Source organism: Ictalurus furcatus, chromosome 14, assembly GCF_023375685.1.
Source record: "Ictalurus furcatus strain D&B chromosome 14, Billie_1.0, whole genome shotgun sequence".
Lineage (NCBI taxonomy): Eukaryota > Metazoa > Chordata > Actinopteri > Siluriformes > Ictaluridae > Ictalurus > Ictalurus furcatus.
The window spans coordinates 23,205,944-23,214,933 of NC_071268.1; the positions used below are offsets into that span (position 1 = coordinate 23,205,944).

Below are 8,990 nucleotides of genomic sequence, written 5' to 3' on the forward strand. Positions count from 1 at the left end.
GGAGATGGAGGCAGATGCAAGTGCAGATCATTTATTATGTAAAGTGCAAACAAAGCAATCAAAACCATGAAAACAGCACCATAAACATGAACTGTGGATACGAGGCCAGAGATATAAAGATTATAAGTGATAATGTGGCACGTACACACGACAACAAACACCTACAACTACAACAAAAGTTTGACAGTGAGACAATGAAAACTAGAGCTTAAATAGTGGTGCAAACAAGGCATAAAGAGACAGAGGTACAAGTGATTAGTGAGGCATGTGACTTGGTCATGTGATGTGCTGGGGCTGATGGGTAGTGTAGTTCTTTGTCCTTTTTGGCGCTACCATGTCATTCAAAAAGAAACCTACCAATCATAGGTGGTTCTAGAGGGTGGGCTGAAATTTGAATTTGAATGAAATCCTCTTTTGTATGTTCAGTTTAAGAGCAATTAAACAGGAAGACACAGGTTCATGCAAACTAGTTTGGAAACTAAGGTTAACTGCTTAAGTGTCAGCGCTATGGATGCTCTGGAGCACGAGTACCCAAATATTTTCCAATAAAAATACTATACTATACTATACTATACTTAGGCCCATTTAAACATATTCAACAAAAACATATAGACCAAAACATATACACTAAATGGACTACCTGATGTTGGCATTGGAGGATAATATCAGTGGTATTACATGTTGTCTGTTTTCAGTCTTTTATTCCAAGTAGCTGGAGATTTAAAGACTATACTTCAAAAAGCATAGTTATGAAGTTATACATTTGTATGCCCTTAATATTAACGAGTAACCTACCTAGTTTGGGACCTAACTTTATGACTCTACTGCAGACATCAATAACTGATTTTGGTGGTTCTTACTATAAAACATGTCTTCGTTTACTGGTGTAATCAGCACAAACAACCTGCATGAGCTGCAATTTATCTGTTGAGGTTCTCTTGGCTGTGAGACACAGTGAAGTCATGTTCTTGTGTGTGGATCATCCATGAAAGCTTTTGTTGTGTGTCTGAGTCTAGATCAAAAGTTTTGCTACCCTTGCTGTCATAGATAAGCAATGGATTTTCCTTGGGAAAATTATTGCTTACCGTAAACCTGTCATCATTTTTTTTTTTTTTTGGATGAAGTACCAGCACAAACTCTTTGTGGAGTTCCAAACACTCTGCAATATTATAATCCAGCATTAACCAGGGTTGACTGGATTTCATCCAATTGAGGAACTTTTCAGAATGGTACCAGCATGCGGCATCAATATGTTCATCTCTGAGCCAGAAGGCTTTATTGAGTATCAAGTACTTAAGAATTTAAAACAATAGAAACCACTTTTCCACTACAAATACCATCACAAACCATCAGCTGTTAACCATTAAAACCATCACCAAATGGTTTCCGTTACGTAGCAGGACATGTAGGTTCTTAATGGTATCTACTAGACATAACATGTCACCAATAAATGGTCTGCACTTATATAACCTTAGTGGTTCTACAAAGCACTTTACACTGTTTCCCCATTCACACACGCTTGCCATCGGGAGCAACTTGGCATCTTGCCCAAGGACACTTCGGCATATGGAGTCATGTGGGCCAGGAATCGAACCTCCAACCCTATGAATAGTGGAAAACCCGCTCTACCACCTGAGCCACAGCCGCCCAACAGAAGGCAACCAATTACCAGTAGAGACCTACCGGAACAATTACAGTTTCCATTAAGACCAATACAATTCCCATTATAACCATTAAACCCATTACAAATTCTATGAGGGTTTCTATTGTTGTTGTTGTTGTTTGTTTATTTTAAGCAGCGTTGACACTTGCAGTACTATTCGGTCCCCAGGAGAGTAGCTTGTCCACTCTGGTCCCACATGTGGTGCATTTTATTGTTGTTTTTGTCCATGACCTTTCGCATAATACATACATGTATATGTGGTTATGTATTTCTGTATACAGTCATCAAGTTGCATTTTAGTACTGAGCACATGTAGTAGTCATTTAAAAAATGTTGAGACATTTCGGTTAAGAAAAACGGCAACTATTACAATATCATTATACACTCTAAAGACATTTAGCAATATGAATAACTAAATCTGTAATACCTCCTCAAAACCACAACCAAACGTAAACGTTTCAATCGGAAAGTTTGGAAGTAAGGCGGAACACGATTCCACGGTCATGTAAACCTGTACGGAAGGATTTAAATGTTGCACCGGAGAGGGCGTCCAAATTTCACAGCAAGTATGAATGAATAAATAAACACAGTGCCGTTTCCGGGTGATATGTCGGAACTAGTGCTGTATAACGAGTCGTATTTATTAGTAGACTATTTTATATGCACGTTTATTGATCGGTTTTATCATAAGTGTATCACTGTATGTAGCTTGAAGCAGTTAAACTGATACTAGATACTCGTGCATTGTTATTCTGTTTAGTTGAGTGTGCATGTCTCTGTTTACAGGATTTAATATAGAGGGGATGTAGTACTGTGAAACTCACCTCATCCGTTATCTACCCTAATCCAGTGTATCTACAGGAGCCTTAACTGTCTGTACGCAGTAACTTAACATTACAGTCCAGTCAAGAGTAGCTCAGGTGTGAAATCTGCACCAAAATACACCATTATACACTAGTAACTGATGCCAAGGATATCATAATGTCTGCATTTTGCACAAAGCTTGTTTTCCAAAGCCTCAGGTGTACCATTCAGAGAGTCTCAGTGTCCATTCGATTCATACCATACAGAACTTTCTTTGTCAAGAGCAGCCATCGGATTCTTTCTCGAACACCCAAAGTGGCGTTGTTGTGTTGGGGTGCAGGTGGAATCACTTGCGCTTCAGCACAGGAGGCAGTGCTTCCTCGGAGAACTGCGGAGAGAAAGTCTCTTGCCAAAGTGCAGGTCCACAAACTGACATTTGTGTTGAGGCTGGGCATCCGTGCCTTAGTCCTCCTGCTGAAATTCAGCCCGCTTTTGCTGCTGTACCCACTGAGTCTGCTGTCCCAGCACTGGACCACATACTGGCTAGACGCCCTGCTCTGGGTCACGGAGACGTCTGGTCCGACGTTTATCAAACTCGGCCAGTGGGCCAGCACGCGACGGGATATCTTCTCCCAGGAGTTCTGCGATCGCTTTTCCCGTCTCCACGTCAGGGTGCATCCTCATTCGTGGAATCACACTAAGCAATGTCTGACACGGGCCTTTGGGGAAGGATGGAGGCAGCTCTTTGTCTTTGACAGTAAGGAGCCTGTGGGTTCAGGATGTGTGGCACAGGTGTATCGGGCCAAGGCTCAAGTAGCAAGCGTGAAAGACCCGGCATTCCAGCAGCTGGTGGAGGGCCTTGAACAGGAGGACCTGCTGGAAGCCTGGGAGGTTCCAGGTCTTGGAGGCACTTTGGGTTATTTATGGGGGTCCGAGAAAGGAGAGGAGGAGATGTCTGAGAATGTGGATGGAGGTTCTGCTGAGCTTCCACACACAGAGGATAAGGGACTAATACCAGTGGCGATTAAGGTACAAACTCTGCTTCTGAGGTATTTGGTTAAAATATGTTGTTAAACCTGGAGCAGGTAGTCATACAAATAAAGACAGTGAAAGTTCTTTTAAAAATTTTCCTAAAATCTACTTTTCAGCCTGTCTTATTCTCTCTCTGATGTGCAATCACTGCATGACTCCGTATCATTATTATATGGAAAAAGTGTTTTGCAATGTCACAACGGTCTTCCTACTGTTTCAAATCAGGTGCTTCATCCTGGTATCAGGAGACAGGTTCAGTTAGATTTAATTCTGATGAAGGCAGGCAGTGTGCTCATCAGCTGCTTACCAGGCTTCAAGTGGCTCAGTCTACCCGAAGTGGTGGATGAATTTGAGAAGCTCATGATGAAGCAGGTAGTACTAACGTTCATCAGATACTCTTGCAAACTCTTGCAAATAACTCCTTTATTTATTTATTTATTGCCATTTAAAAAAAAAAAAAAAACAGCAACAACTTTGCTTTGGTTGCAGATAGACCTTCGTTTTGAAGCAAGGAACATGGAGACGTTCAAGAACAACTTCAAGGACTCGGAATATGTCAAGTTTCCAACACCACTAAGACCGTTTGTCACAAGGACTGTCCTGGTTGAAACGTACGAGGTCGGTAAATTCCTTGTGATATACGTCAGTAGATGGCTAGTCTGCGTCCGTCATGTGCGTTTTACTTGTTTGTTTGTTTGTTTGTTTGTTTTTGTTTTTTAGGAGAGTGAACCCATTTCGAACTACCTTCGATCTGATGTTTCTGTGGCTGTGAAGCAGAGAATTGCCCGCATGGGGGTGGACACGCTGCTGAAAATGGTGTGAGGATAAAACGTGCTCAATAATACAGTCTTCGCTTATTAAGTATAGTCAAAATGAGTTAAACTTTATGGGTCACACCGACACACACAACCATTGTTGTGACAGCATTTACAGCAGTGAAATGTTTTATTTAAAAAAATATATGTGAACTGTATGTGGTATAAAGTGCAGATATGTGCAACATCGAGCTGAGGTATTTCTAATTAAATATTTATAATAAAGGGACACAGTGGCTTAGTGGTTAGCACGTTTGCCGCGCACCTCCAGGGTTGGGGGTTCGAATCCCACCTTTGCCCTTGGTGCACAGAGCTTGCATGTTCTCCCCGTGATTTGCGGTTTCCTCCAGGTACTCTAGTTTCCTCTCCCAGTCCAAAGACATGCGCTGTGTGCTGATTGGCATCTCTAAATTGTCAATAGTGTGTGAACGTGTGTGTGAATGGTTGACACCCTGTCCATGGTGTCCCCTGCCTTGTGCCCCAAGTCTCCTGGGATAGGCTCCCCCGTGACCCTGTGTAGAATAAACGGTACAGAAAAGGGATGGGATGGATGGATTTATAATTAAGGGATATGCTGTGTATATTGACAGAAATGTTTCCTCAAATTTCCACATATCGGTTTACTGTTGTATGTAGTATAAGTTTCATCCCATGTAGTCTCAGCTTTAGACGGGAGTGTATGATACCATTTGCTTTAAATCTGATTGTCCAGTACCAGACAATTTAGCAAGATTAAATCTGACTCTCAAGATTAAATCTCAATTGGCTTTGTAGAATGAGACATAGGGGTGGACATGTCATAAATCAATTAGCTAGTGCACAGGGCAAGTAAAAGCTCCCATGTGCTGCCCAGTCCCTGTGATTTGGTTGCCCGGAAACATAATTGACTAAGGCTAAAGAGTGATATCTAATGTATAATAACGCATGGAGTTTGCTAGTTAAAAGTGTATTAATACAGACTAAGAGAAACAAACAATTCTCCTTTTATAATGTGTCTAATGTAGCACAATTTTTTACATTCAAACAAAAAAAAATCAGCAAGTCATTGACCAGCATTTTGGATTGCATCGACCTTAAAATATATTTCTTTCAAACGAAATACTATTTCTTTATTTTCATAACTAAATATATGTGCTCGTACAACATTAAGCTGTATTTCTGTGCAGGTGTTTGTGGATAACTTTGTCCACGGAGACCTCCATCCAGGGAATATCCTAGTTCAGGCAGATCAGGGGGTCTCGCCCCAGGACAAAACCACTCTGACGGATCTGTGGGACACGGTGGTGGTCAGCCTGAGACCTTCTCCTCCTCCGTTACAGCTGGTGCTGCTGGATGCTGGAATTGTTGCCCAGCTAAGCGAGGGAGATCTGTGTAACCTGAGAGCTGTCTTCACTGCTGTTGTGCTCCAACAGGTACTAGGACTCATGCAAGAGATTAGGGTAGGCTAACAGGAAATGGAACCTGTGTAAACGTGCACATTGTATAGTACTTCTAATGTTTTCATCCATGTAAGGGGGAGCGTGTAGCAGAGCTGATTCTAAAACATGCCAGGGCGAACGAGTGCCAGGATGTGCCACGCTTCAAAAAGGAAATGGCTGAGCTGGTGAACCTTGCTGTCAGTGACACGCTGTCTCTGGGGAAGGTACACCACATGCCTACTGCAAATAAATTTCACCCTGATTTGTGCACAGTGTCAATGTAGATGATTCAATTATCCATTTTTATTCATGCTATGCTTTGTAATCCTGTAAAGATTCAGGTGGCAGAGCTGTTGTCACGAGTATTTGGATTGCTAATCCACCACAAGGTATGTGAAATGTTTAATGTGAACAAACACAGATACACTTTTTGAGTCTTTTCTATAACTTGAGTCAGTTGAATCCGTTCAGTTGAATGAATCGCTCAGATTTGTTCACCAGTTCTCTCGGTTGCATTTCCAGTTTGGCCAAATGTTCAGTCTGTTCATGTAAAACATTACCATTAAGTAAAACATTACCAGTTTGTGTCATTTCGAGGAATCAACACAGACTACTAATGCATGCTCTGTAGTTGAAATCTTCCTCTGATCAAATGAGTCAGAATGGGATTCATTGAACTCACTGACTCCTTTGAAGCATCAGCAATGGGTGTTGAAACACTGACAGATAAATACATCAATTAAAGAGGAAAAAAAAGGAATGGCTGAAAGATTTGATTCCTACAGCGATCTGTATGATAAAGCGCGTTTAGCACGTTTGCCTCGCACCTCCAGGGTTGGGAGTTCAAATCGCACCTTCGCCCGTAGTGCTTCGGGGGTTTCCTCCGGGTACTCCAGTTTCCTCCCCCAGTACATGTGTTGTAGGCTGATTGGCATCTCCAAATTGTCCGTAGTGTGTGAATGAGTGTGTGATTGTACCCTGTGATGGGTTGGCACCCCGTCCAGGGTTGTGCCTCAAGTTCCCTGGGATAGACTCCATGCTCCCACATGACCCTGTGTAGGATAAACAGCATGGAGGATGAATGGATGGATGGATGGTACCTATAAAAACAAATAATGTTTGAAAAACACAGAAACCTATAACAGAAACCTCTACATGTAAAATCTCTGTCAGTTACAGAGTCGAATGTAAGAGATATAGTGCTTTGGCTTCCACATTGCAAACCGCAAATCTAGACAAAAGGACTGACTCCGATAGCGATTCGTTCGCCGTATTAATTTATTTAAAGAAATACATGCCTATACACACACTAGAGTGCCAAACTAGCCATTTCTCATTGTATCTAATCCATTATATTCCACTATTAACCAGCCAAGAAAAGCCATATAGCTTAAAATATTGTGACTCTTAAATATATTTTACATTCCTTAATTATTCGGAAAAAAAATAAAGACTTTATTTTGGGTCTATAATGTGTTGACTTGTTATAGAAAACTAAATTAAATAACAGTTTAGATCAAATGAAGGCTAAATTCTGTTTTTCAATTAAAATGTTATTGTTGATAAATAAAAGCAGGTGAATACGAATGTATGATAGTGTTCATATTTACCTTTCACGGGACGTAGCCTAATTTCTTTCAGATCCTCATGGTGTAATTCGCAATGCAGTCCATAATAGGATGCATTTTTGTCAAACATCATTGTATTGTTGTGGTCGTTTTGTTTGCAGGTGAAGCTGGAGAGCAACTTTGCCTCCGTTGTGTTTGCCATCATGGTCCTGGAAGGCTTGGGAAGGTCACTGGACCCAAACTTGGACCTCCTGGAGATTGCTAAACCTCTGCTGTTAAAGAACTGCACCTCTTTTCTTTCCTGAACCCGATATCCACAATTATCCAATTTTGGTCCAGTGTCTAAATGTAGCTTAGACAAATAAACAACCTGTACACATTAACCAAATGTAGACTCTGAACTGAATATTATGGGCAGTTATTCCTTTACCAGAAGTGAAGGATGACATGCACTGTGGGACAATCAGGGCCAGTATGTGTTTGAAGTCTCTCCGAGGATCATTTTGGTTTTAATTGCTAATCCTTAGAAATCAGGATGTTACTCCTATACTCTGATAGTTAAGCCTTAATTTTAAGAGTGATTCTCAGAAGCTTCAGTCGTACCCAGATCCACAACGGATCCCTCATTACATTATAAACAGAAAACCCTGTCGTCCTGCCTGCCAGCAAACACTGCTAACACAAATGTGAGATCTTTGGAAATTCTGTATTACATCAAATGTTAAGATCGATATGAATTGAAAGGCTGAGCCAGAACAGTGATGGCTGTCTGACAAATGATCAGCTGTATGGAATTAAAAAGATTGTTCATCTATAATTTCTGTTTCACCTTAAATCAAAATAAAATATGGAGGTCCATGCATTACTGATCAATTCAATTCAATTTTATTTGTATAGAGCTTTTAACAATAGTCATTGTCTCAAAGCAGCTTTACAGATACATATAAACACATGATACAGATTTTAAGTGTGTGAATTTATCACTATTGAGTGAGTCGGTGGTGAGGAAAACTCCCTAAGATGATATGAGGAAGAAACCTTGAGAGGAACCAGACTCAGAAGGGAACCCGTCCTCATCTGGGTTACAACGGATAGTGTGAAAGTAAAGGAAAGTTCATTATGGTTTTAACATGAAGTCTGTTTGTTGAACTAGTCCACTGTTCACTAAAGAAAACTTTACTTTGTTTTGAAAATAGATTTGAAATGATCGGTTATGGCTTTGAGACAAAAAAAAAAAAAAATCAAAACCCTAAATACAAATCTCAGAAATACAGATTTCATGTAAATTAGGCCAAAGATGAAGCACCCTGGGGAAAGTAGACGATTTCAGAATGGTCGACCTCAGAATTTAGCCAACCACAGTCATCTACCATGCTCATGTCCATGAAGTGAAGTGAAAAGAAATGGAGTAGAGTTAAGTGGAGTCAAAACAAGATATGAACTGTAATGAGGTAAGTGCACGTAAAGTTTTTATGTTTTTAATGAAATAGCTACATTTAGCAAACAGCTGGGATTGGTTAAATGCTAAGCTTGACCACTCTGAAAATCACCACTGTTCCCTGGAAATCCCAAATGTATTTTTTTAGAAATCTATTTAGGATTCAGATTTTCCACCCCAAAATCTCGAAATCATAGTACATAAATCTGAATTATATGTTTTTAAAGGTAAAGTCATATTAGGATAGAGTTT

The 8,990-nt window shown here is 40.5% G+C and overlaps 1 protein-coding gene across 1 annotated transcript; it reads left to right on the forward strand.

Moving 5' to 3' along the window:
* The first annotated feature begins 2,211 nt into the window (after positions 1-2,211).
* Positions 2,212-8,145, forward strand: adck2 (aarF domain containing kinase 2). The gene is made up of 8 exons (XM_053641461.1): positions 2,212-3,496; positions 3,725-3,871; positions 3,989-4,117; positions 4,220-4,315; positions 5,481-5,726; positions 5,828-5,956; positions 6,068-6,121; positions 7,462-8,145. Exons 1-8 carry the CDS (start codon positions 2,645-2,647, stop codon positions 7,603-7,605), a joined length of 1,797 nt encoding a protein of 598 aa, XP_053497436.1. The 5' UTR covers positions 2,212-2,644; the 3' UTR covers positions 7,606-8,145.
* The last annotated feature ends 845 nt before the right edge of the window (positions 8,146-8,990 follow it).

Coding starts and splice junctions, on each gene's coding strand:
- adck2 (XM_053641461.1), top strand. CDS start 2,645: ATGTCTGCATTTTGCACAAAGCTTGTTTTCCAAAGCCTCAGGTGTACC. Junction 3,497..3,724: donor TAATACCAGTGGCGATTAAG/GTACAAACTCTG, acceptor GTTTCAAATCAG/GTGCTTCATCCTGGTATCAG. Junction 4,118..4,219: donor TCCTGGTTGAAACGTACGAG/GTCGGTAAATTC, acceptor TTTGTTTTTTAG/GAGAGTGAACCCATTTCGAA.